The sequence below is a fragment of the Carassius gibelio genome, chromosome B11 (genome assembly GCF_023724105.1).
Source record: "Carassius gibelio isolate Cgi1373 ecotype wild population from Czech Republic chromosome B11, carGib1.2-hapl.c, whole genome shotgun sequence".
In the NCBI taxonomy this organism is placed as follows: domain Eukaryota; kingdom Metazoa; phylum Chordata; class Actinopteri; order Cypriniformes; family Cyprinidae; genus Carassius; species Carassius gibelio.
In genome coordinates this window covers 8,991,775-9,019,462 of record NC_068406.1, presented here as the reverse complement: position 1 = coordinate 9,019,462, position 27,688 = coordinate 8,991,775, and the positions used below count along the sequence as shown (strand labels likewise).

General features: G+C 36.1%; 2 protein-coding genes across 4 annotated transcripts; one reads left to right on the top strand and one right to left on the bottom strand.

The window, feature by feature from the left end:
- The first annotated feature begins 249 nt into the window (after positions 1-249).
- Positions 250-24,295, top strand: LOC127968624 (period circadian protein homolog 2). Of its 3 annotated transcripts, XM_052569932.1 has the most exons (23): positions 250-374; positions 4,544-5,054; positions 5,285-5,347; positions 6,653-6,810; positions 8,080-8,198; positions 9,808-10,009; positions 10,120-10,171; positions 10,552-10,691; positions 10,820-10,898; positions 11,880-11,986; positions 12,063-12,219; positions 12,317-12,425; positions 14,519-14,647; positions 14,726-14,834; positions 14,926-15,064; positions 15,733-15,869; positions 15,959-16,144; positions 16,582-16,842; positions 17,249-17,952; positions 18,785-18,965; positions 20,510-20,696; positions 22,133-22,283; positions 22,509-24,295. In XM_052569932.1, exons 2-23 carry the CDS (start codon positions 4,711-4,713, stop codon positions 22,626-22,628), a joined length of 3,834 nt encoding a protein of 1,277 aa, XP_052425892.1. In that variant the 5' UTR covers positions 250-374; positions 4,544-4,710; the 3' UTR covers positions 22,629-24,295. The 3 variants fall into 3 exon arrangements, with proteins under 3 accessions (XP_052425892.1, XP_052425893.1, XP_052425894.1); XM_052569933.1 differs by lacking the exons at positions 22,133-22,283; positions 22,509-24,295 and adding an exon at positions 20,808-21,027; XM_052569934.1 differs by lacking the exons at positions 250-374; positions 4,544-5,054; positions 5,285-5,347; positions 6,653-6,810 and having other exon boundaries at positions 8,173-8,319.
- Positions 24,296-24,374: 79 nt separating this feature from the next.
- LOC127968632 (prepro-urotensin II-beta-like) lies at positions 24,375-26,021 on the bottom strand. The gene is made up of 4 exons (XM_052569944.1): positions 25,840-26,021; positions 24,992-25,117; positions 24,750-24,793; positions 24,375-24,657 (listed from the first exon to the last, which is right to left on the bottom strand). The coding sequence occupies exons 1-4, from the start codon at positions 25,943-25,945 to the stop codon at positions 24,556-24,558; spliced, it is 378 nt and encodes a 125-aa protein (XP_052425904.1). The 5' UTR covers positions 25,946-26,021; the 3' UTR covers positions 24,375-24,555.
- Between the last annotated feature and the right edge of the window lie 1,667 nt (positions 26,022-27,688).

Here is a 27,688-nt window from a genome sequence, read left to right as displayed (position 1 = left end):
GGTATTTTACGTTTTTCACCGAGTTATTTAATAAAAGTAACAGCACCCGTACAGTGCCACCTCATTTAACCCGAGGGAGGCGTTATAACGGTCCGTTACCACGCGAGATCTCCACTGCTACGTCTTTGTTTTCATCGGTTGTATAACATGGTCATACACGTGAGTCCAGCCGCATCCTCCTATACTGGCTGTCGTCATGACCACGCCCTCGACCAATCAGACTGTCCCGGGGAAACGCTCCCACCAATCGGAATCGAGCAGGCGTGGCTCCGCTCGGCCAGACTCTCACGTGGGCCTGAAGTGTTGTGTTCCGGAGGAATAATGGAGGAACGCACGAGAAACTGGAGCAAGTGATTCTCGAACATAAACATCAAGTAAGTACTGATCTTTAAAGTATCTCAAGAGCGCGGAATACATTTATGGATATACTAGTGCTGTGATGTTCAAGAGCGTTTAATAAGACGAGAAACGCGTCATTCGAGACGTGTACGACCTAAGTTATACAAAATTATAATGACGTTATTAACTATATCGTATAATTATCAACATTCATTTCTAATATGTGAAATATTTAATAATCTGTCTTTGTGTTTGTTCGTGAAACAGTGCATGTAACTGCGCATGCGCACTGTCCGTCTGGCTTGTTACATGCTTAAATAAACAACTTGTATTTCACTCAGAAGTGTATGTCTTTGTCATGTTCACGGGTCTGTGTGAGATGTACGAGTCAGACCTGGGTTTACGTGCATATCTTTCTATAAGCAGACTCGTGGCCGTGCATGTGAAGTGGCGGAGGCGAGCATCATATCACAGTGTTATTCTTGTCTTGTAGGTTTGTAATGGAGGATGTTATTTTTTTAGGTGAATCCTAAATGGTGTTTTAATAGGTCAAGTCAGATAGTGGGTCTGTAGTTGCTTAATATCAAAATATTGTGTACATTTGCTGAGCCAGGAAAGTATTTTGTTATCGTTTATTATTGAACATTTGATATCAGTTGTGTATAAGCACCTGTATCCTATTTAAGAATCAGTCAGAATTACACAGTCATGGAAATGTTTGGTCAACTGTTCCCATGGATGATGCCTTTAATTAGAAAGCAGGGGGATGCAGATACAAACTACTATTTCATGCAATATTTATAGTTTTTACAAAGTCTTTATTTCTGCATCCCGTTTGCTTTAAATCTTGGATTCTGTCTATTTGTCTGGATACTCCTTTTTGAGGTGCTATACAGTTGACTCCCCAAAACTCAAGGAGTTTCACTCTGTCTGGTCTGTAACCTGAGGATATGCATCAGCTTATTGTCACTTTTTACTATGTATAAAAGTTAAGTAAAGATACATGTAACATTTTATGGTTCACAGTAGTATAGGGTTTACATGAAAAATATTACCTGTTACAATAGATCCCATATCTCTTTTTGTTTTCTTAAATAGCTTGTGGGATATGATAAAGAAACAGTTGTGAATAACAAAGAAATGAATGTGTATACGTGACACCAGTATTATATAATCACATATGTAATCATAATGCATACTGAAAGCACTGATTGCCGCCCTGTTCTTCTGAAGTGCATTTTCAAGTTTTACATAGCTCAAAATGTCCAAAAAGCTGTGCATATATATACATGGATGACATACATTTAACTCTGGAGTCAGGTAGAATAGCAAAAAAAAATAATAATAATAATAATTATAATAATAATAATAATAATAATAAAGATATTAAAAAATAATAATAATTTGTATTAGTGTTTTGTATCCTATATATTTTCTAATTCTTTATAGTTTATATATTTTTATTTTAGTTTGTTATTTTTGTACGTCAGGATAAATTAAATGAAAATGAGAATGCTGAAATACGTTTTTATATATTTTATTTGATTTCAGTTAATGTTTCTTTTATTTCAAATAACCAAATACATTTTTTGGTTTCTGTTTTAGTTAACTATAAAAAGCCTGCCTTGAACTTAAGCTGGACCGTTTCTAACTGATTATCTGCAAAAAAATTATAAATGCAGCCTGAAGGTTGTCGTGTAAAACAACTTGTACTTATGAGGCACTAGAACAAAGATGAGCAATACAGTATGTAATTGTAAAATATTTAGTCTGGCTAACCCTAACTGTTAGGAATCATTTAAGAGTGTGTAACAGAAGCGTCCTGAATAAAGCCAGACAGTTGTATAATATGTGTTATGAATCTTTCTGTCTGAGGATGGAGGACACCATTAGGCTTTTGTGTTGTTTTTTAGCTGATATGATTATGTTCACACATTTTGATATCTTTTGCTGCGTGTGCAAAACAACACCCCATTATACAATCATTCCAGTCGTGAATGAGATGTAATGTGGTGAATGTGTTTTTTTAGTTTTTTTACTAGACATTGTAGTAACCTCCCACAAAATATCCAGAGCTCTGAAAAGCTTAATGCATCAAATTGATGTACCTTGCTCAAATTATATTTCATTTAATGTATGTTGTAAACAGCACAGCTATGAAAACATATTTTCCAAGTTGAAAATTAAATTCAGAGCTTTAAATGCTATAATAAATTATACATTATATTTTGGACAATGTAAATATCTTTAAGTCAAAATTAGTGCTGTCAAACCATTAATCACATACAAAATAAAGGCTTTTGTTTACATAATATGTGTGTTCTATATTTATTATGTATAAACAAATACACAAACATACAGTATATATTTTGAAAATATTACTTACACGTATTTACATGTCTATATTTATATTCATATATTTTATATTATAAATAAATATTTATATTATAAATAAATATTTAATATATTAAAAATTAACCTATTTTTCTGAACTATAAACATGTATGTGTAGCAAATATACATAATAAATAATAACAAGATATACATAATAAATAAACAAAGCACACATGCATATTATGTAAAGAAAAACTTTTATTTTGGATGTGATTCATCGTTTGACAGCACTAATTAAAATACATTGAAATATTAAAATATACTACATGTGTGTATATATATATATATATATATATATATATATATATATATATATATATATATATATATATATATATATATTATCACTGTTAAATTATTACTAGTGATATCTCATTTGTTTTTGGTTACATTATGTGCGCAAACTGTATATTTATTATGTATATATACATAAACATGCATGAATATTTGAGAAAATTTTTATTTATTCAATATGTTCATAAATAATACAAATTGTATATGCATGTATGCATGTAAATACATGTAAATAATTTCAAAATATATACATGCATGTGTGTATTTATTAGGGCTGCACGTTTTCAAGTTTTTCATTAACCGTTAACCGAGGCCCTTAGCGGTTAATAATCGGTTAACCATAATGTGCGCCAGGGTTTCCGTTGTCCGGTAATTTCCAGACATTGGCCAAAAAAAGAAAAAAAAAGAAATTTAATCTCTCCGGTCAAATTGTCCTATTAAAACTACTTAATAATCCCGCCCACTAACACAATCTGTATTTGAGAATAAGCCTAAAATGTATAAAGCAAATATACACCGACCTTTGGCTATGTTATAAAGGAACAGGCTCTAGTAATGGTTATGTAACTTTCCGTGTTTAGGCGAAGGTAACAAGCAGGCTCCGCGGCCGCCTCGCTAAGGCTATGACTATGATCATGTTTGACAGGTACAATATTTGAAAATCGATAATTATTTTTTTTAATTACATTTATATCTGAATTTATGTCAACCTATAGACTTTCAAATATCAAAATGTCATGAATTAATATGTATTTGTGTACAAAATGACATATAAACATATTTTCCTATTATATTTTGCCTGGAAACACTTCCAACAAGGCGTCAGTTCTATTTCTAGCATGCACGCGTCGAGCCGCGCCTGAGCCGCGCGTCTCACGCAGGCAGTCGGCAAGCTCTAACCTGTTAACATGGGAGCCGAATTAAAAACAGACACGCCACGCAGCTGAGATGCTTTCGCTCCTGACCGGCATAATGATGCCCGGGTGTTGGCTGTTGAGATTACAACAACGAGGTTGTACTTGAAGTATATCTAAGCACTGTATTGCAATACTTGCATTTTGCCCCGTCACTCTCAATTTTAAAGTGCTCCAACGCTGTACTTTTTTTTGCCCGCTTCATATTAGAAAAATGACTTCTTCTTGTGGACATTACAAATGTCTGGGAGCGCTCTGGCGGTCTCTGGTGGTGCAAAAATGTATTACAACTAAATTCAATGCACGCCATTGACGTCACTTAACCGAGCAAAATGTTTCACTCGGTTACGCAATTTTTAACGGTTAATCGGTTAACCGGTTAACCATGGACACCCCTAGTATTTATACATAATAAATATACACAGTACACACAAATATATTAAATAAAAAACCCTACACTTTCAAAATACACACATTTCAAAATACACAAAAATATATAATTGCCCGTTTTAATGATTTAAAAATATATATATATATAAAAAAATATATAAATATAAAAATGCACACACACACTATTTATTGTATCCATGTTCCTTTTGCAGTCCCCCCAAGTGAAGACTCTACATAACCATCTAGTAAAACATCATCCTCATGGATTTCTCTATAGACCTTCATTGTTGATGTGGACAAAAGCAGCGGAGCATCTGGATTGCGGATCAGAGCTTCAGTAGAGGTGGGCAGCGGTTGGAGGAGAATCTGCAGCGGGGCAATGCTGGGAGGAGACGGCTTTCATGATGGAGAAGAGGAGAACTCTTCTCCAGGCTCCAGCAAGTGTGTGGGGCAGATGGACCTAACTAACATTGGGCAGGCCCCCGGGACCAGCGGAAGCAGATCCAGATGTGGTTCAGGTGAGGAGGAGGAGGCTGAGGGGCAGCGAGGAAGAACCACCAGAGGTGAAAGCCCAGCGGGGTGTGAGCAGACGCACGAGGATGTGGACATGAACAGCGGCCACGACTCCAGCAGCGGAAACGACAGCGTTGGAGGCTCGCGACATCATCACTCCTCGGCCAATTGCAGCCCTGGAAGCACCACGGGATCAGGAAGCACCAAGAGGTACAACAATCACTGTTATTAATGCTAATGCTGAGGGGTTGTGATTTGAACAAACCTCTAATCATGAGTACTTGACTTGATCAAGTCCATTTGAGAGTTGTCTTTCTTCCTGATTCATTTTTACTGTAGCTGTAGTCCTAATTGAAACTGTCTTCTAGACCAGCTGTATGTATTTTGTGTATAATATTGGCCTTCTGGTTAAGTCAAGTTCTCTCTCTTTGTGTCTTCAGCTCAAAATCTGCCACTGGTTCGTCATCGTCCAGCTTTCACAGCGCTCCTCACACGGTGTGCAGGTAAACTTACCCACCTCGAACCATCACAACCACATATTTAAACATTAGAACTCAAATATGAAAAACTCCATTTAGATTGGCAGATATGCATTAATGTCATGGTTCATACAGTGCTCTTAAAAAGTATTTGACCACTTAAAAATGTTGTTGTATTAGATACAAATTGGATAGAAAAGTGTTATTTAAATGCATGCAAAACACACACACACACACACACACACAAAACAATTATTCAGTTGTAAAGGATGAACCTATCTAGTGTTGAAATCAAATGTTAATGTAACTATTTACGTTTTGTGTATAAAATTCCCTTCACTTTTCAAATAATTTCTATACCTATATAGTTATTGTAATTAAGGAAGGCCAATTCTGCCACATAAGAAAACAAAACCCTGCTTTGTTTAACCAATAAGAAAAATAAATAAGTAAATAAAAAGTCAATATTATGACGTTAACGCTGGAAGGTGTCATAATTATGACTTTTATGAGGTTATGACTAAGTCAATTATGAGATAAATAGAGAAAAAGAAGGAAAAAAAAAGATATTTTCACAACCTAACAAAATTATGCTATGTTAAATAATAATTCAATTAAATAATGAAATTATGAGATAAAGTCACACTTATAATATTAAAAGTTGATATTATGTCATTATTGTTACTTCTATGAGATAAGTCAATTATGAAATTAAAAGTAGAAACTGACAGTCAATTATAAGATATATTGAATAAAAGGTTTAAATTACAAGATAAATTTGATAATTATTCGCCAAAATATCACAATAATGCTTTGTTAATTCATAATTCTGAAATAGTTGTATTGATAAGATACAATGTTAAAATTAAACAAAAAAATCATAATTATTACACTAAAAGTTTTTATTTTTATTACTTTTTATGAGACAGGTCAAAATTGACATGCATCAGTTATGAGAAAAAATAACAAATACATATAATTATTCGATAAAAACCTAAAATTATGACATAAGTTGAGATAAATTTATAATTGAAACAAGCTGATTTTTTTTCTTGATGCTCGCCTCCGACACTTCACATGCACGGCCACGAGTCTGCTTATAGAAAGATATTCACGTAAACCCAGGTCTGACCCGTACATCTCACACAGACCCGTGAACATGACAAAGACATAATTACGACTCGAGATTGAGATAAATTTATAATTGAAACAAGCTGTTTTTTTTTTCTTATGTGGCAGAAATGGCCCTCCATTATAATTAATTAAGATTAGGCTAGAATTCAAATAAATGCTGAATGAGTGAATAAAAACAAACGTGTGCATGTGCAGTGAGCAGACGGAGCTGGGCCGTGAGCAGACGCACCGGGAGATGATGCAGACGGTGCAGGAGATGAAGAAACGGCTGCCGTCTGAGAAGAAAAGCCGCAGCAAAGCCAGTACTGTAGAGGCACTGAACTATGCACTGAACTGTGTCAAACAAGTACAAGGTATAAACACACACACACAGAGCTCTTTTTGTGAGTGACTGCTGTTATAACGGCAGCACAGTCAGATCCGCAGCCGAGCGTCTGTGATTATGTAATGCGTCTGCAGGAAGGGCGAGTCAGGGTCCCATCCACTCACTGACAGTAAAACCCTGCTCATTCTGTTAACTCATTCTCAGTGCTTTCCCATTTTTTGTTTATTGCTATATCAAATATGTTTTAGAGTATAACGCCTGTATTGAGATGATGGGGCAGATGCTGATAGTTTCTGCATGAGGTCATCATGTGCGTCATGGCGTTCAGTAATTGTGAAACTCAGCTCTCTGGAATGTGGCCGAGATGTATTTCCTGTTTTTTGGGGCTATAGATTCTCATAGTAGCAACAGAATCAAAACATCAAAACAGCAGACACTGAAAACATTATGCTTTGAACTCTTGGACTATTTTAGTAAACTTTATAATAAACTAAATAAGCCAAAGCCAATATTTTATTTGATTATTTTGTGTTTTTATTAGATTTTTTTTTTCATCATATTAAAATATTATTATTTGCATTTAATACAAATAAAACAACACAATAAAGCAAAATTCCTAACATCTCTAATAAAAAATAAAATCTCTTTAATTTTCAAGTTTAAAAACAAACAGATGCTCTCATGACACTGTTGCTACAATAAGCATTAAATGTGCTAAAACAGCACAGTTTGGGCATTTTATAATTATTTATTTTTTTCAGCTGTAGTTACCCTTACCAAAATGTACAGATTTTGCCACAAATCACAGCAAATTCATATTTTCACATGCACATAAGCAAGTTTTTTTGATTTTAAAATCTGTTTTGTGTACTGCAATTTTATCAAATGAATGGCAAACAAATAATGCCCGTAAGGAAAAAGTAAAAAGTTTTTGCAAGGATAATATTGAGTATAATATATTATCATGCTAATATTTTGATGGATTTAATCATCATGCCTTTAGTTTTATTAATTAAATTGATTTTATTAATATTAATTCAAGCTTCTTCAGTGCCTACATGGGTTTATTTTTCTGTTTATTTTTGTTTGTTCTATCACTTGAAATAAATGTCATTATTCAGTCTGTGATGTAATGCTATGTGAAATTTCGCAGTAATTGTTTTGTCTGGTGTTGTAATATCTGGCAGGGTCTCTTGTGAGCCACCTGCTCTGTTGTTTAAGCCAAACATTGAGTAACTAGAAGATTGTGGCTCTCATTCTCGGCTCATTTTTACTCTTCCTCTGCCTCCCCCTGCAGCAACAAGTGAGTACTACAACTTACTAATGAGCAGCGGACTGGAGGAAAGACGAGCAGCTACTGTGTGCAAGCTGGAGGAGCTGGAGGAAATCACTTCAGAACACACACTGAAAAACACTGTACGTCCTGCTGAGTTTCCTCTCAAAGCCTACAGGCAAAGCCGTGTTTGTTTTCACTGGTCATTTTTGAGATTTTGGGCTATTTTGGCTTTTCAACATGTGTTGTTCACTCTAGTGGAAGGTGAGTGAAAAATTCCCAAATACGTTTTTGTATTGTATCTGTTTGCATCTGTAGATTTGAACTGCAATGCCTGCTTTTAAGGGCGGTTTTCTCTTGAATTTTTCAGAAATCTCCACTTCAGCTGCACTTACACCAGACTTCATGTGTAATACATGGGATGTATCGATTAACCGCGAACCGGTTGCAAATCAGTAAAAAAATTTGACGATTCAAATCAGCTGAGATGCTAGACAAATCGTGATTCAGTTATTTTTCTTTTCATCTTGCCTCTGTGTAATGCATATTAAAGTTCATAAGTGCAGCGCTGCTTTGTTTACAGCGGAAACCAAGGAAACGCTTTAAGCGCCACCTGCTGGCAGAGACTGAATCTGCATCTCGTTCAGCTCGTCTGCCGTGTCTGTTTCATGCAGATATTTTGTCAAACCACAAAACTGAAGTCAAACCATTCTGTTTTTGCTTCAAATTTCGAAATAATACAATCTAATTTAGATTAAAAACTGCTCATCTTGCATGTATGCAGCATCTTTGTTTGGATCATGATTAAAATGCAAGGGTTGCCTCTAATTTTAAATGGAAAGAGCACACACAAAGCCTTATTTTGTTTATATGAAGAGATCTATTTTATTGGTATAAAATTTCAATTTAGTTTTGTTATTTACATTTACATTACATTAAAAGTTTGTCATTTAGCAGACACTTTTATCCAAAGTGACTTGTAGATGAGGACAACAGAAGCAATCAAAACCAACAAAAGAGCAATAATATACAAGTGCTATATAAGTATATTATTAAAGTGTTACATTTCAAATTCACTAAGAAACGTCCAGCATTTAGTCCAAGCAATAATAAAAGGACACATGTAATTTATAATTAAATAGGTCTTAAATCTCATTTTTTTTAAAAATCGTGAGTAGAGTGGATCGTTACATCCCTAGTAATACATTTATTATGTGTGTGTACCATGTATATTTATTATGTTTATATAAATACAAATACATGCATGTATATAATGTAAATATTTGTATATAATATGTATATTTATATAATACTGTATGTGTGTGTATGTATTTATATATACTTAATAAATATACACCGTAAACGTACATATATTATGTAAACAAAAACTTTTATTTTGGATGCGATTAATTGTTTGGCAGCACTAGCTAAAACCCTTTGCGAAATACTCTTAGAGGAAAAATGTAAGAGTCCTAAATTTAGTATTGACACGCCCATTATTATTAAGATTTCCTCCTAAATCGGGGAATTATGAGCTGAGTTATGTTTTGTAAATACGGCTCTGATCTGAAGTATGTTGGGAACCAAACAGTTGCTGGTCCCCATTGACTTCCATAGTATTCCAACATTCCCAACATATAAACACATGCAGGTTTGGAGTAAATGATGACAGAATTGTAATTTTAGGTTGAACTGTTCCTTTAATTCTGTCTCTGTGGAAGGAGTTCACCAAGAGTTCTGTGGTGTTCTCAGGACACGTTTGTGGTGGTCTTCTCTCTGGCCTCGGGGAAGATGGTTTACGCATCCGAACAGGCCTCCAGCGTGCTTCACTGCAAGAGGAAGTTTCTGGAATCTGCCAAGTTCGTGGAGCTGCTGTACCATCAGGACGTCAATGTGTTTTACTCGCACACGGCTCAACCGCGGCTGCCGCCCTGGAACGTGTGCACAGACAGCGGTGAGACGCTCTGGAGGCTTTCACTGATATTACACACACATTGAATTATGCCGCCGTCTTTTATACGTTTTAGGAATGAAAGATGCTAATTCCTCTTTGTCTCTCTGTAGCGGCGGTTCTGTTCGAATGTGCCCAGGTCAAGTCCTTCTTCTGTCGAATCAGGTCGGTGTGTTGTACAGCATTATTACTTATTCTCATCTGTGTCACATTAATAGATCGCACTTATTTATGTAGCACTTTTTACAATAAAGATTGGTTTCAAGCAGCTTCAGAGTAATAAACAAGACAATAGTCCTTCAATTAAGTAACAAAATGTAAAGTAGCTCCACAGAAGACAATTATACCGCTTGTTGATGCAATTTAGCTCACTAATAGTGCAGCGTTCATCAAATTAAGACACAAGCTTATTTCATCTGTATAGCAGCTAATTAAATCATTATCCCGTTCTTCTCATTTGTTCTCTCTGTTGTCAGTGCAGTCAAACCGATAATATTATTGAATATTAAGTGTCTTTTAAATGTTTTTTCTATGTGTGTGTTCAGAGGAGGGAAGGATAGAGATGGAGAAATGCGTTATAGTCCCTTCCGGATCACTCCGTACCTGCTGAAGGTTCAGGGATTGAGCGGAGAGGAGGAGCCGTGCTGTCTGGCCCTGGCCGAGCGCATCCTCTCAGGATATGAGGGTACCTTTCACCAAAATTAATTGTCACATGACCTGATTATGTTACTTGTTTAACTCTGCCGGAATGAAATTTTGTTATCCTGCATGATTGTTATTTGTGTGTGTGTTTGCTTGTTGCTTTGTCTGCAGCCCCTCGCATTCCCGTAGACAAGCGCATATTCAGCACGACTCATTCACCAGGCTGTGTCTTTTTAGAAGTGGATGACCGGTGAGTGATTTTGACCTTTAGTAAAAGAATCGGCAGCTTGGGCAAATGGTCAGGTGTTTATTTAATAATAAATACATTTTTATTATACATTTTTTTTTGTAAATAAATTTTTATTATTTTTTTTAAATAATGTGCTGCATGGAGTAAACTACAGATGAGCAGATCTATTATTGTTGTTGTTTTAAAATAATACGTTGCACAAAGTAAAGCTAATCGGGATATTTAAAAAAAAAAATTATATTATTATTAAAGTTGAGTAGCACAATGTTGTTATTATATTATTAATTAAGAATAGTATGACGGATCAGCATATAATAATAATAATTATTATTATTATTAGTAGTAGAAGTATTATTGAAAATATTTTGCACAGAATATGGCTAAATAGCATGTTATTATTAATATTATTTTTTAATTTATTAGCTGCATGGAGTAAAGCTGCACTGTTGTTATTATTATTATCTCTTTGTTATTATTATTTGAAAGTATTATTATTTTGCAAAGAGTATGGCTGAGCAGCATATAATAATTATTATTATCATTATTATTACTGTTATTATTATAATTATTATTATTTGAAAATATGTTGCACAGAATATGGCTGAGCATCATATTTTTATTATTATTTTGAAATAAATAGCGGCATGGAGTAAAGCTGAGTAGCACATTATTGTTTTTGTTATTAAATATTATGTTGCACAGAGTATAGCTGAGCAGCTTATTATTATTATTTAAAAATACAATGTTGCACAGAATATATGGCTGAGCAGCATATTCATAGTAGTATAAAATATGTTTTGAAATGAATTGAATTAAAAGTCCTTTACAGTACAAATAACACTGAGTTGGACTGTTTTTAAACATCACATTTAATCAGTAGCATAAGATGAGCATTTAAGCAGCAAAGAATTGAAACAAATGATTTTATATAGCTAGTGTGAAATGATTCCTCATGTGTTAGTTGGTGGTGTGTGTTCACAGAGCGGTGCCTTTGCTCGGCTACCTCCCCCAGGACCTGATCGGTACCTCGGTTCTGACCTGCTTGCATCCAGACGACCGTCTGCTCATGCTGGCCATGCACCGCAAAAGTACGACTTTTCAACATTGTGAAGTCTTTATCAGACTTGTGTAAAGTCTTAATCAAATTTGTCCTGATTGCTTCAGTTCTGAAGTACGCGGGCCAGCCTCCGTTTGAACACTCGCCCATCCGCTTTCGGTGTCAGAACGGCGACTACATCACCCTGGACTCCAGCTGGTCCAGCTTCATCAACCCTTGGAGCCGAAAGGTGGCCTTCATCATCGGCAGGCACAAAGTTCGCACGTAAGCACCAGCTTAGTAGTGCGCCAGTTGTGCTGTGTGTCCAAACACTGACATTTGCTTATACAGAAGCATTTGTTTTTGTGCGTCTTCTCTGTAGTGGACCTTTAAATGAGGACGTTTTCGCTGCGCGGAGTAAAGCCAAGCATCCAATCATGTGTGAGGACGTGAAAGAGCTGCAAGCCATGATCTACAAGCTCTTCCTTCAGGTGAGGACAAGCCACATTAGCAAGCTTTTTGCAGGCCGGTTGTTCAAAAGTGACAGTAAATGCATTTATAATGTCAGGGAAATTTGTTTTGAACTTTCTTTTCATGAAAGAATGGGCAAAAAAATCTCACTGACCGCAAACTAGTTTTTAATAGTTTTGCATGGATGACTTTGTGTAAGGAACAGACCCAAAATACATAAAAGCTGTTAAAATAAACTTATTAAAAACCAATAAATCTTCCAAAAATAGTGCTTTTAAAGAGTTCAGTTTTATATATATATATATATATATATATATATATATATATATATATATATATATATATATATATATATATATATATATATATATATATATATTTATTAGGGATGCATGATATATTGAACACCATATCGATATCAGCTGATATATGTTCATTTTTTCTGTTGTCGTTAACGTACCGATAAGAGAATTTGGCCGATATCTTAGAGCCAATAAATAATGCATTATTTCCTGCAGAGACATTTCAGATTCGCACTGTTCACCATGATGGTTTTTAATTGCTTGAAATATCATTGGAAACACTGCGTTTGGTTAAGCTATAGCCTATAGGGGGTTAATAGAGCGCTTCAGTTTGCTGGTGATCATCTTTAGCTCAGCCCATGCAGCTCAAACAGCAGCTTACAACATTAATAACTATGATAGAGATTGTCATATATATATATATATATATATATATATATATATATATATATATATATATATATATATAATTTAAAATACATTTTTTAAACATTTTCATTGGGGAGTAGCCTAAGCTAATACCCTAAATTTTTATTTTCCTCACTGCGAGTCACAGCGTGTCAGTTATGTGGTGATGTGCTATGAAATTGTTGCGAAGCAAATTAATTATAATATTAATTTGATAATAAAAGTAACCTAATAATAATAGCCAAAAAATAACAGGTCTACATTATCTGGAAATGCCAAATACTCTTAATAATGACAATATTTAATGATTTTAACAATATCTCTGGTTATAGTCCTTACATGCTGGACCTCTTTCAACACACTCCAGTCTTATCACCTTTTTTTTTTTTTTTTTTACACGCAAGTAATGTTGTCCAGTAACATATTTCTATTATTTAAGCATTATTTTATTTATTTGTAAGGCTGCTTTATGTTTTATTTATGTTGAAGTGTTTAATGGCTTTTAATGATAAGACTTTTTTTGGTAATCAGGCTCTCAAAATAATGTAAAAAGGTGGATTGAGAATTATCGGTCACATATCGGATATCGGCTTTCACATTCAAAGAATTATCGGTTATTGGTATCGGCATATGCATCCATATATATATATATATATATATATATATATATATATATATATATATATATATATATATATATATATATATATATATATATATATATATATAGCCATCCCTTTAATTAGGGCAAGATGACAGCAAAACCCATATAAAATATAAAATAAACTAATACCAGCCAACAACTGTCAATCACTGTCAATCAACTGTCAGTCACTTTTTTTGGTAATCAGGCTCTCAAAATAATGTAAAAAGGTGGATTGAGAATTATCAGTCACATATCGGTTATCGGCTTTCATATTAAAAGAATTATCGGTTATTGGTATCGGCATATGCATCCATATATATATATATATATATATATATATATAGCCATCCCTTTAATTAGGGCAAGATGACAGCAAAACCCATTTAAATATAAAAATAGACAGTCCACAATTAGATATTGATTTGATGCAGATAAAGCAACTAATACCAGCCAACAACTGTCAATCATATAAAGGTTATTAAAACTTAAACTGAATTAAAAAAAGAAGGTAATTGCAACTTTTTTCTCATGATTGCAAGTTATAAAAAGCAAGTGAGAAAAAAAGTTGTGAGAAAAAAGTCAGAATTGTGAGATTATAAACTTGCAATTGCAAGGAATTATATAATAAGAAATAAGAGAAAATAATAGAATAAAAAATAATACTAAAAGAACACTGCTTCATATGTGGCATCACTACAGTTGTCAAGCACATCTGAGCTGCTGGTTAGTGTTTTGATCGTGTCTGTATTCCTCTCAGCCGGTTCATAATAATGGATCCAGTGGCTATGGCAGTCTGGGTAGTAACGGCTCCCACGAGCACTACATCAGTGTGGCGTCGTCCAGCGACAGTAACGGAAACCTCTGGGATGATTCGCACAGAGAACCAGTACGTCTGAATGTGCATGTAAAGTCACATATGAATGTTGGTTGGCCTGGACCTTACGATGGATCTTTCGTCTTGCAGATGTCTTTGCAGCGGTTTTGTGCTGATGTCAATAAAGTGAAGAAGTGGGGCCAGCAGGCGTATCTGGACTCCCAGAGGAAGCTCACAACTTTAGGACCAGCCCCTGCAGGTCTGGAGTGTGTCTTTTCTGCATCTGTCTTCAGTCGTCACAGCAGCTCATCTTGATGTGATCATATTTGAATGGTGTGTGTTCCCATCAGTGGCGGCAGCAGGGGTTCATCATAACACGAGTCAGGGTTTGGGAATTCGAGGTCATCTAAAGCAGTCTCTGCAAGACGCGCGGAAGCAGCCACACATTCCATCGTACCAGCAGATCAACTGTGTGGACAGCATCATCAGGTGAGGTTACTGTAAATGTGCAGTGTATATAACAGTGTATTAATGTCCATTACTGAATAATCCAGAAAATAAAATAATTTTTCTGTAGTAATTAACTATATATATTAATTTAAATCTGTAAAGCGTTAAATATATACATGTTAAATAGTTTGTTTCTTAATTTGGGGGAAAAAAATTATGTAAAAAATAATCCAGCATATTAAATGTTTTTCTGTAGTAATTAAATTCATAATGAATTTAAATCTATAATCTTTTTTTTCTTTTTTCTCTTTGAAAGAAAAGATTTTACATCCTTTAATATTTTTTAATAGTTTAATAATAAGTAGTTTAGGATAATTAAGCAAATAAAAAAAAAAATTCTGCGTCTGCTAAATGCATAAAATTATATTATATTATATTATATCATATTATATTATATTATATTATATTATAATATAATATAATATAATATAATATAATATAATATAATATAATATAATATAATATATTATATTTGTCTGGAAATTCCAAGAAAGAAGTTTACATTTTGAAATACATTTTCTATATTAATAAAAAAAAATCTAATAAATATTAAAACATTAAAAACAATGCATTTTTGACATTATACATTTTTTTTTTATGTGTAACCAGTGATCTGTTTATGAAGGTTCATGTTTTTGCTTCTCTAGATATCTGGAGAGCTGTGCGACATCTGCTCTGAAACGAAAGAGTGAATCTTTGTCCATAACTACATCTTCCTCTTCCTCCATGTCTGAGGAAGACAAACCTGCAGCGGCAGCACATGACGACACTGTGAACACTGACGGTAAGAGCCTTCAAAGTCCCTTCCAAGCCTTTCTGTAGGCCTTTTTCCTCCTAAAACCCTGCGGAGATACTGACGTCCTTCTCCTGCAGAAGCTGCGCTGGAAGGCGCCGGTGCTCTGGACGGCCAGGTGTCTGCGGGTTCGGCCACGACGGCAGCGGTGGTGGGAGCGCCGCTCACGGACATCACAATCTCCACAGAAGCCATGAGCGTGGTGTCCGTCACCAGTCAGTGCAGTTACAGCAGCACCATAGTGCACGTACCCCAGCCCGAGTCAGGTGAGTGCACACACATACACTGACCCCAGATGTGTTTGGCCAGTTAAACCATATTAAAAGGCAGAGTTCACCCAAAAATGAAATGCTGCTGTTAATTTACTCAGCCTCAGGCCATCCAGATGACTTTTTTTCTTCAGTAGAACGGCAAAGAAGATTTTAAACTGAAACTGTGGTATTTGGAGATTCATTAAATGCAAGTCAGCAGCTGCCGGTTTTTGAGAATAAAAAAAGCATATAAAGAAACGATATTTTGAAGTCAAATGATCGGCCTATGCTAGAAACTGAACTGAACATTATTTACAACTAAACATTTTTACTGTTCTACTCCAGGAAAACGTCACCTACATCTGGTTGGCCTGAGGTTGAATACATTTTCAAAACAAAAATATGTTTCTAGGCTTTTTGATCACCTGCGTCTGCCGCTTGTCTTCTTCCAGAGGTCACTGCCTTAGAAGATGCTCCAATGGGGAGCGAGCCAACAGACTCCGCCCCCACCCCTGCTCGCCCCGCCCCCAGCACCTCCTCAGAGGCGCAGGAGGAGTTACTCCTGGTGGGTCTTACTAAAGAGGTGCTGTCGGCCCACACGCAGAAGGAGGAACAACAATTCGTGGATCGTTTCCAACATTGTATCCTGCAGAGTCCCTACAGCTCCTACCTCCAGCAGGACAACAGCAGCAGGGCCCATTCTCACCACAGAGGTGTGTGTGTGTGTGTGTGTGTGTGTGTTAGCCGTTGTTATTCATCGGTCTATTGCTTTCTGATATTCTTCCTTTGTTTGTTGCTTTGGATTAAATTGTCTGGAGCAAAAGAAGATTGACATTGTCTAATCAGTGTATGACTGTCAGTGGATTATTAATTTGAGTCTATTATGAAAACAACTGCATTTTATATATACATATATATATATATATATATATATATATATATATATATTTTTTTTTTTTTTTTTTTTATCTAAAATAAATATAGACCCTTCCCCATGCATTAAATTTAATCAGAGCATGGTCTACATTTAGCATAATAGCATTGATGTCACAGGTCCCACATGCAGTAGTATAATTTTGTGTTGAGACTCATTAACGCTCCTTTTCCATCTACTCTCAGCTGATGTTGTGCGTCCTCCGAACAAACACAAGCGTCCCAAACCAGAAGACTCATCCGACAGCTACGGCTCCCAGCCGGGCAACTACTGGTCACTTCCCGGCCCCACCGGAGCGCCTCATTCCTCCTGGCCTTCCTCCGAGTCCTCTCATCCCCCACCGTCCAACATCGGCTTTGTGCCGCCCAAGGCAGTGCCCATGCAAACAGCCCCTTACTTCACCGTGGTCGGTGCGGATCAGCAGCCCATGGTGGTCCAGCCTGACCAAGTTGTCCAGAACCTCTATCCCATGACTCCCACAATGATCGTCCTGCTTCCTAGCTACCCCATGTACCCTGGGAACAATGGCATGTACCTGCATGGGATGCCCGTCCCAGCACCCGGAATTGTTCCCCAGCCTCCCTTTAACTTGGGAGGCTTCGTCCCGCCTGGTGGACATGTGCCACATGTGTCTCCATCACAGGGCCATCCTCCAGGTCCCACCGTCACAGGAGTCGGGATGGCACAGGATGCTTCAGCAGAGGTCGACTCAATACCTGCCCCTTGGTTTGGGGAAGAACTTGATGCAGCACAGCCCACGGCGCTCTTCTCCAGCTCTCGCTCCAGCTCGCCCATCCAGCTGAACTTACTCCAGGAGGAGCTGACCAAGCCCACCGAAGCCCAGCACAGCACCGGTCCAGAGAGTCTGCATGAACACCATGCCAAAGCGGTGAGAGCAGCTGACATCCAAAGGAGGAGGGACATGATTTACTCCATCTGAAGCTATTTGAAATATTTTTGTAATTAGTATGCATGCAGTTTTTTATGACCTCATATTAAGTTTTTGTTAATCATTAATTAAATACTCCATTATATACAACATTTTTAATGAAAATGTTAAAATATGTATATAGTTCTTATAAAATGTAGTACTTTAAAATGCATTTTATTTCAAATTAAATAAAAGGGGCTTAAGAGACCAATTGTTATTTGATTTATTATTATTAAAGTACTTTTTTTTAAAAATTGGTAAAATATTTATCAAATATTTGTGAAAATAAATGTGAAAGGGCTGTAAGAGACAAATGATGTCACTTTATTAAAGATGATTGAAATACCTAAAATATGTTTGTAAAATGCATTCGAAATATATATTATCATATATTTATCAAAAGTTTGCCTTTAAGGGCCCAGTCATGTTGCTATAACATTTATTAAAATCAAGTGAAATATTAAAATCTAATTAAAATATATTAACATTCTTTTCAAAATTAATATGAAAGTAATTTCTAATGTAAAATATTAAAATATGTGAGATGCATATTTTGTACAAATTAATTGGAAAGGGCCTTAAGAGACCAAATATGATGTACAGCCTACAAAATACTTGTCGTGAAAGGGTTTTAATTAAGCAATCATGCATACTTCTGTCGTTTTTTTTGCTTAATACTTATCTTCATTTCTTCATTTAGCTTCATACTTAATGATTAGTAATTAGTTTTACTAATTATGAAGCTAAAGTGTGAAGGGATTAATCAGCATGTCTGTTTCTCTGCTCACAGGAGGACGCTCCCAGCGACTCGTGTCAACAAGACGCCCATTCCACCTCCAGTGAATTGCTGGACCAGTTGCTGCAGGAGGACGCCCGCTCAGGAACCGGCTCAAATGTCTCGGGCAGTGGCTCCGGAGAGTCAGGAGGCTCTCTGGGCTCCGGGTCGAACGGGACGTCCACCAGCCACACAGGTGCTGTTCAAATCAGTCATACGTGACTCTTAAAGCTGCGGTAGGGAACTTTTGACGCTCTAGCGGTTAATAAACAGAACTGCTTGCGTCTTGCGGAAGAACATCGTAGCCAGAACTACTTCTCTCTGTTTATGTCTATGAAGAATCACAAAGGTACTGGGTTACTCCGCTGCGGTACACCCGAAGCAATCTAAAATAGTCCGAATATAAACACTTATTATAGGTGCACCCTAGTGATTCAGGACAAGCTAAAAACACGGTTTGGAAAATGGATTCATGGTGTACTCGCTTATTATATAAATTTTTCTACATTTTGAACACAAACAAAGTTACGGACCGCAGCTCTGATTGGTTGTTTCTTACCGGGAGCGGTCTGTGACTGCAAATGGCAATAGGACACTGGGAGGAGCCAGAGGAGCTTGATTTTTTCACAGATTATCTGTCTCATATTCTACTGTCAGGACATAATGACAGGTTTAACAAATATGTAAAAAATACATTTTTACAAAAGTTACCTACTGCAGCTTTAATGTTGAGATAACGAATAACGAATGTTATTTCGTCTTTGTCAGTAACTCCTTGAAACAATATTTTAAAATACTTTTTAAATAATATTTTATTAAATTAATATAAGTGTAATAATATGTTTAATATTAATTTAATATTAATTGGTAAATATATAGTATTATGGTCATTTTTACTTTTAGTTTTCGAGTGAAATATTGTGTAAAATGTGTTGAAATGTATATTTAATTTATGAATTATTAAATATTATGGTACATTATTTTAAATAAATGTTATTAATGTTATTGTAAATGTATAAATGTTTTATGTTATGCCTCTGCAATTGTTTATATGTATGGCTGATTTTATTTGTTTTATTTGTGTTATATTACTTTAGCATCAACCATACACATACAAAACAAAATATATAAAATAAAAATATTTATTTAAAATGGCATTTATTATTTGTGACCATGGGCCACAAAACCAGTCATAAGGGTCCATTTTTTTATAATTGTGATTTATATAAATACATTTTTTTTTTTTTCATTGATGTATGGTTTATTAGAATCTGACAATATTTGGCCGAGATGCAACTATTTGAAAATCTGAAATCTGAGGGTTCAAAAAAATCAAAATACTGAGAAAATCACCCTTAAAGTTGTCCAAATTAAGTCCTTAGCAATGCAGATTACTAATAAAAAATATAATTTTGATATATTTATGGTAGTAAATTTACAAATATCTTCATGTAACATAATAATTTTTGGCATAAAAGAAAAAATCTATAATTTTGACCCATACACTGTATTGTTGACTATTACTACAAATATACACCAGGGACTTAAGACTGGTTTTCACCACAAAATAGCCTCTATATGTAGACATTTGATTAGTTACCTACTTTCTGCTACATAAACATCTTCCAGAAGGTTATTTTAATGGAAATTGAATTCAGAAAGGAAATTCCTCACCCTCGTTTGTTCCTATATGACTTCCACGATTTGATTAAACTGACCCCCAACGTTTCACGTTCACAGGCAGCAGCAACAGCAGCAAGTACTTCGCCAGCAACGATTCATCGGACACATCGCGAAAAGCTCGCAAGTCCGCAGAAGCCCAGGAACTTGAGCGTACGACCTTCACAAAGCACGTGGAAAATCCGTTATGGAGCATGATCAAGCAGACGCCCGAACCCGTCATGATGACCTATCAGATCGGCCCCAGGTACCAGACCAGGAACATCTCTCCCTCTCTCTTTCTCTGAACCCCGGGTTCCTGCTCATTCCTCTGAGAAACCTGAGAGAAACGTGACATTGTGAGCATCTCTTTCCACAGGAGAAAGAGTTAGCGCTGCCAGTCTCTCGCTGAGGTAGTTCTGATCAAGTTTAATGTCTCATTGCACTGTCAGCTCTGAGGTAGGTGACTCCAGGTGACCGTACACAATGAGACCTGAGTTAAAGAGCTTGATGAAGTGATTCAAGCACCTGATTATGGACGGAGGAGAGGGCGAATCCGATTAATTGCATTCAAAATAAAAATGTATGTTTACATTCCATATGTGTGTACTCTGTAAATTTATTATGTATATATAAATACACATACACACATACATACATGTATATATTAGGGAAAAAAGTTAGATTCTTGTATCAAATATTTCTATTTATATATACATTTTATATATAAACATATGCATGTATATTTTTAAGAAAAATTTTATGTTTATATATGAAATATATTTTTATATAATAAAGAATATAAATATAAAAATGTGTGACCCTGGAGAACACAAAAGCAGTCATAAGTAGCATGGGAATGTTTGTAGCAATAGCCAAAAATACATTGTGTGCGTCAAAATTATCGATTTTTCCTTTATGCCAAAAATAATGAGGATATTAAGTAAATATCATGTTCTATGAAGATTTTTATTAAATTTCCTAACATAAATGTATTAAAACTTGATTAGTAATATGCATTGCTATGAACTTCATTTGGACAATTTTTAAGGCGATTTTCTCAATATTTAGATTTTTTTTTTGCACCCTCAGATTCCAGGTTTTCAAATAGTTGTATCTCGGCCAAATATTGTCCAATCCTAATAGACCATTCAGCTTTCAGATGTTGTGTAAATCTCAATTTAGAAAAACTGACACTTAAGACTGGTTTTGTGGTCCATTGTCACATATATACTGTATGTTTGTGTATTTATATATACATAATGAACATACACAGTAAACAAACATACATTATGTAAGCAAAAACTTATTTTGGATGCGATTAATCGTTTGAGGGCACTAATATATATATATATATATATATATATATATATATAGTGTGTATTTATATATTCATAATAAAAAGGCAGCTGCTATAAGCAGTAGATGCTATTTACACTAAGTGAAAATAGCATGTTTTATTGGTGATATAGATGCTATGGAAGTGCAAATGGAAGGATTTTTTAACAATATGCTTTTTACAGTAAATACAGGTAGTTCTATAGATTTTATTTATACTGTAAAAAGAGCATAATTTTCTGCTGTTTATACTACTTAAGAAACAATGTTGAAATCAAAGCGGTGTGCTGTCGAGTGCCATCTAGCGAATGATTGAGGCGGTTTAAGTGACCTTTATTGTGTGTGTGTGTGTGGATCTCCATGCAGGGATCAGGCGCAGGTTCTTCAGGAAGACCGGGAGAAGCTGCTTCTGATGCAGCCCATGCAGCCCTGGTTCACCCAGGACCAGAAGAAGGAGCTGTCCGAGGTTCATCCCTGGAACCATCAGCACACGCTCCCACACGAGATCAACACACAGGTCTGCAACTCATCGTCTACGTCAATATCAGACATATACTGGATAATATCATATATTATAACAAGTGAAATACTTGTTATGGTCTTAGTTTTAGTTATTAGTACATGATTCTTCAAAAATCATTCTAATATGCTGATTTGCTTTGATCATTCGACCGCTATCTTCATTGTGTTTCATCATGATCTAATAAAAAATTATATATAAACTGTATATTTATTTTTTTAGTGTTGTGTGAGTTGTACCACCATGCAAGCGGGCGAGGACTCTCCAAGCCCTCCGACTCCTGACAGCTCCTGTCCGCAAGACTGTCCGTCTCAGGACACCAGACCCGACACCGACACCTGACCGCAGACCCTGCCGGACCTCCGGCCCTCTGGGACTCTCAGCTGGGAATCGTGGGAAGCGACGGAAGACTGCGTCTGTGTGCCACTGTCTCATATTTCCTCCTGAAGTCATGAAATGAGGCAAACCCTTTGCACTGGATCAGACCACGTCCGCGTGAGTTTGGACACCCGCAGGAGACGGACAGTTAGCGGCGGCCGTCACATGACCATGGATTTCTCTCTGCTGTTCTCCGTTACAGTCCATGGACCCAAACAGCTGTGAATATCAGACTTTAAATTGGTACTGATGTAAACAGTGTGGGTCAAATGTTTTTTTTTTGTTTTCTTTGTTTGCTTGCTTGTTTTAAGAAAACTTTTGGTTAATTAATAATGTGTCCTCTACTGAATCTTGTAGTGTCAGGAGGGTTCATGATCTCCCAGAATTACCTGAAATGAGTTTCCTCACCACTTGTGCAGATATAAATGCGTATGAATGTCCCACAGTGCTGCAACATCCTGTGCAGTTACTAAAGAACATAAGCATCCACCGCCAAAAACTAAAAGCGTCTACAAATGGAAATGAATGATGTTTGGTCCAGAACACAAAGATTTTCATTCGTCATTGAGCTCATCCAATCCGAACGGCCTTAAATTAGTTTTTCCTTTAGTGTGTTTTATTTTTCTGTTCTCAATTTCAAATGTTTCTTCCACTGTGCATGAGACTAAACGATGTCAAGCAATGTCTTACTATGGTATATATATATATATATATATATATATATATATATATATACTATGGTAAATAAAGTAATGGTGTAATTGGAAAATACAGACATTTTCTCTTTTATGTCGGGTTGATAGCTGAACTTGTACCTGGGTCACATTTCACCATAGAACAAACTAAAATAAAATAAAATTTACATAAAAAAAAAAACCATGACAATTTTAGAACCATTTATTTTCAATATATGAATTTAGCAGAAAACAAATCTGAATAATTGTGAAAATGCAAAAACAGCAATGTATTCTTATTGGTTCTTAAAATGTATTATTATTATTATATTTTCTGATATTTCTTTTGAATTGTGACCTAAACACTCTTAGAAAAAGGTACAATAGCTGTCACTGGGGCAATGCTATTTAAAAGCTACACCTTGGTATCTTATTCACCACTACAGGGTCCGCATTAATAGCTCAAAGGTATATATCTTACTATCTCTACCTTTATTTCTGAGAGAGTAAGTATTTAAAACTTCTCAAATCCATCACAAGGTAACCAAAAAAAGACTCTTTGCCATTTACCGTACATCTTTTTTTTTTATTTATTGATCTGTTGTGTTCAGAAAGGTGTGTGTGTGAGTGTGAGTCATTGAGAGTGTGTTTCCTGTGGTGTTCTGTTGTCAGAATAGATTTAGTCCCTTTCTGGTTTTTAGGTTGTTACAGAGAACTCCCCGAGGCCCAATTACTGAGCCGTCAGTCCCACCGGACAGAAAACCTATGATTTGTACAGTTTTGTGATCAAAGAGATGTTTTGTACAGTTTTTAGAAAGAAATGTAAATATCGCTCCAATGTATTTTACGAGAAAAAAAAAAACTGTATTAAAAAACAAAAACATTTTGTGTCAAATTCAGGGAAATATTTTGTGACACCACATGATAACTATGAATAAAACACCACTATGACTTAAACTTGTTTTTATTTTATATTTTTATGTATATTTCTCAGTATTTTCTTTTGTATTTTGATAGAGAGTAATGCAAACACAATAACTTACAGCTCTTTTAAATATATTTCCTTTATTTACATCAAAGCTTGAAGCTTGTACAGGTATGTACAAATAAATGATCCACTATTTTTCCTACAAACATAAACCTAGTTTTTGCAGATTGAGTGCATCAGGCCCACAGAGTTTGTGCAGGAGTGTTGAAACTGAAGCGCATGAGATGTTTCAGACACAGTATTTCCAGAAACACTCTGTGTTGCTTCCTCGTTTGCGGTACTGCTTCCTGCTGCCCAGGAAACGGCTCAGCAACGGCTTTTCCAGCAACACCTGAACGACAGACATGAGTCAGTATCTTTCAATAAACCTTAATCTGTTGAAATAATGTTGCATGATGTCAACGGTTTCATTAAATCACTCACTTCTTTTGCAGCTTTACTCGGGACAAATCCAGCTGTTCTGAGACCTGAGAGAGAGAGACCAAGACCAGGTGAGAGTGAGCTACATCCAGCAATTCATCATTATTTCTAATAATTATATATGATATATTACAGATACCTTATATTATGAATTGTATAGATCATTATTTATAATCATTTATGTATCATTAAATGATAAATTATTATAAATAACTTGTAGAATAACGAAGACTGGACCAGCTCACCATCACTGCTGATGTCCCCAGTAATGAGGGACGGGTAACCGAATCCCACGCCGCTTTGGGACAGATACGCTTGCTCCGAGTAACTCAGGTCTTCTGGACTGACCACCTGCTCCTCTTCTACAAGAACTACAGGTGAACATGACATACAATATACATTTTTTTAACCCAGTGCGATACTTTCGATTTTTAAGGATGGTGTTTTCAGTGGTATATCTTAATGCAAGCAGGCTGATTCAAACTTCTTAAACCATTTATTTAATAAATTAAAAATATACTTTTTTTTTGTCTTAAATATCTACAGTAGTTAAATTTTGATGCTTTGATGAACTCTTTTGATCCACTTCAAATGTTGACCACTGTATATAAATACACAAATAAATACACAAACATTACAGAGGTGCCAAAAATGATTAAAACACAAGTATTTTTACCAGCTAATTTTTTTTTAAGTCGGTTATTTTGCTGTCTTTATCTAAAAGTCTGTCCTTTGCTTTAGTGCCGGTATCAGTTAACATTTCCAAACATGAATTTTGCCGTTAACTGTAACAACCCAGTGAGATTATTGTTTGCACAAGGAGTCTGGCAACAGCCAGTGCTCCACACAGAGATCTGATCTCACCATCATCCAGTCTGTCTGGAATAACATGAAGAAACAGAGAAAGACTCAATCCACAAGAGCTGTTGCAACGTCTCCAAGATGCTTCAAGAAACCTTTTTATATCTTAATGCAAGCAGGCTGATTCAATCTTATTAAGAGAGAGAGAGAGAGAGAGAGAGAGAGAGAGTGTGTGTGTGTGTGAGAGAGAGAGAGAGAGAGAGAGAGAGAGAGAGAGAGAGAGAGCACTTACCAGGCCTGGAGTAGGTCATCTCTGCCGAGTGGATCAGAGGATGCCCCAGCAGAGGTTCGAGGACGGTGATAAGCAAAGCGAAGAACAGAAAGAGTTTACACATCATGCCGTCACTTACAGACACCCTTTTACTGTCTTTCTTCCTCGACTTTATCCAGGAGCGTCTCCTCTCAACGTGTATGTCCTGTTTCTGTTGGACTTATATACCCCCCATCGCTGGCCCATGTCGTCTCCTCGCTCACCTCCTCCCAACACTTCGCATATTCAGTGCTTGTAAATTCACAGAGGATAAATGAATGGATCAATAAAAGTGAAAGACAGACGCGGGGTCTGTGCGTCAGGGATGAGTCGTGCTGTTTTACCAGTTCGGGATGTAATCCAGCCGAGTTCATAAATCCACCGGATCGCAGGTGGAAGAACAGCACTTTGCGTTAGAGCTCGCGGGATGCAGTCGGTCAGGCAAATTGCCGACTTAATTCATTTATTTAAGAGGCTGCTGAGATTTATTTCCCATGATGCTCGACGCGGTTACTCAAGTGTATCCTCCTAACGACCCCCGCAGCTGTTGTTTTAAAAGACTGTAAATGGCAAATAGAAAGTGTGACCAATTTTCTTAACGGTGTAAACAAAAAAATGTGATAGATGTTCTGGCCGCAGAGCTGCATGTAAATCACATTTATCTGTCTGTCTGTCTGTCTGTCTGTGAGAGCTATTGTACCTTTTTTATGGGAGTGTTCAAATATATGTTGTACTAATGATCTGTTTAGTAGGACTATGGTATAACATTATACATCGGATAACCCCAGTACTTAAGAAGCTCATTCTTAACCCAGCACTTTCAGAGAGCCTCAGACCTGTATTCCTTCTTCCATTAATTGCAAAAACACTTGAACGAGATGTTCAACCATGTCTTTGCCATTCTCACAATCTGGCTTCTGAAGTGGACATTCAACTAAGACTGCCTTGCTCTCGTTGTTGAAATTCTATAAGACTGGCCAGAGTGGCTTTTAAATCTATAATGAGTATCTTGCTGGATCTGCCACTGCTTTTGACACTGTTCACCACAAGTTCCTCCAGTCAACCTGTTTGGCAAAGGGCATCTTAGGAACTGTGCTTCAGTGGTTTGAGTCTTGCCTATCAGATAGGTCCTTTAAAGTATCTTGGAGAGGTGAGGTGTCCAAGTTACAACATCTAGCTACTGGGGTGCCTCAGGGCTCAGTTCTTGGACCACTTCTCTTCTCCGACTACATGGCATCACTGTTATTCAACTCTCATTCCATTCTGATGATCTGACAGTAGCTGCTCGCATTGTCAGCTTGTCTAACAGACATTTCTTGCTGGCGGAACATGCTTCACAACTCCTACAATGACTATTGCAATGCTCTCTTGGCAGGTCTTCCAGCCAGTTCTATCAAACCTCTGCAGCTAATCCAAAATGCTGCTGCAAGATTAATCTTTAATGAGCCGAAAAGAGTGCATGTCACACCTCTCTTAATCAATTTACACTGGCTGCCAATTGCTGCTCGCATAAAATTTAAGCCTTGAAAAAAATAATGTTTGCCCACAAAACCACCAATAGCTCTGCACCCCTTTACCTACATTTACTATTTCAGACTTACAGTATGTGCCCTTCATAAGCTTGAATTCTGCAAGTGAACGACACATCATAGTGCCATCCCAAAGAGTCACAAAATCACTTTCACAGACTTTTACCTTAATTGTTCCCTCAATGATCTGCCCAACTCAATCTGAGCCTCAAGAATCAGCTAAAAACACATCTCTTCCATTTTTATTTGACCCTCTCTAGCACTCTATTCTAATTCTATTTTATCAACTTGTTTTCTTTTTA

Bases quoted from the DNA above. Each gene is read 5' to 3' on its own strand.
- LOC127968632 (XM_052569944.1), bottom strand. From the start codon at position 25,945: ATGATGTGTAAACTCTTTCTGTTCTTCGCTTTGCTTATCACCGTCCTC. The intron at 24,794-24,991 runs GTGAGCTGGTCC...TCTCTCTCTCAG, and splicing joins TGGGGACATCAGCAGTGATG to GTCTCAGAACAGCTGGATTT. The intron at 24,658-24,749 runs GTGAGTGATTTA...TCTGTCGTTCAG, and splicing joins CGAGTAAAGCTGCAAAAGAA to GTGTTGCTGGAAAAGCCGTT.
- LOC127968624 (XM_052569932.1), top strand. From the start codon at position 4,711: ATGCTGGGAGGAGACGGCTTTCATGATGGAGAAGAGGAGAACTCTTCT. The intron at 12,220-12,316 runs GTAAGCACCAGC...TCTTCTCTGTAG, and splicing joins GGCAGGCACAAAGTTCGCAC to TGGACCTTTAAATGAGGACG. The intron at 20,697-22,132 runs GTACCAGACCAG...ATCTCCATGCAG, and splicing joins ACCTATCAGATCGGCCCCAG to GGATCAGGCGCAGGTTCTTC.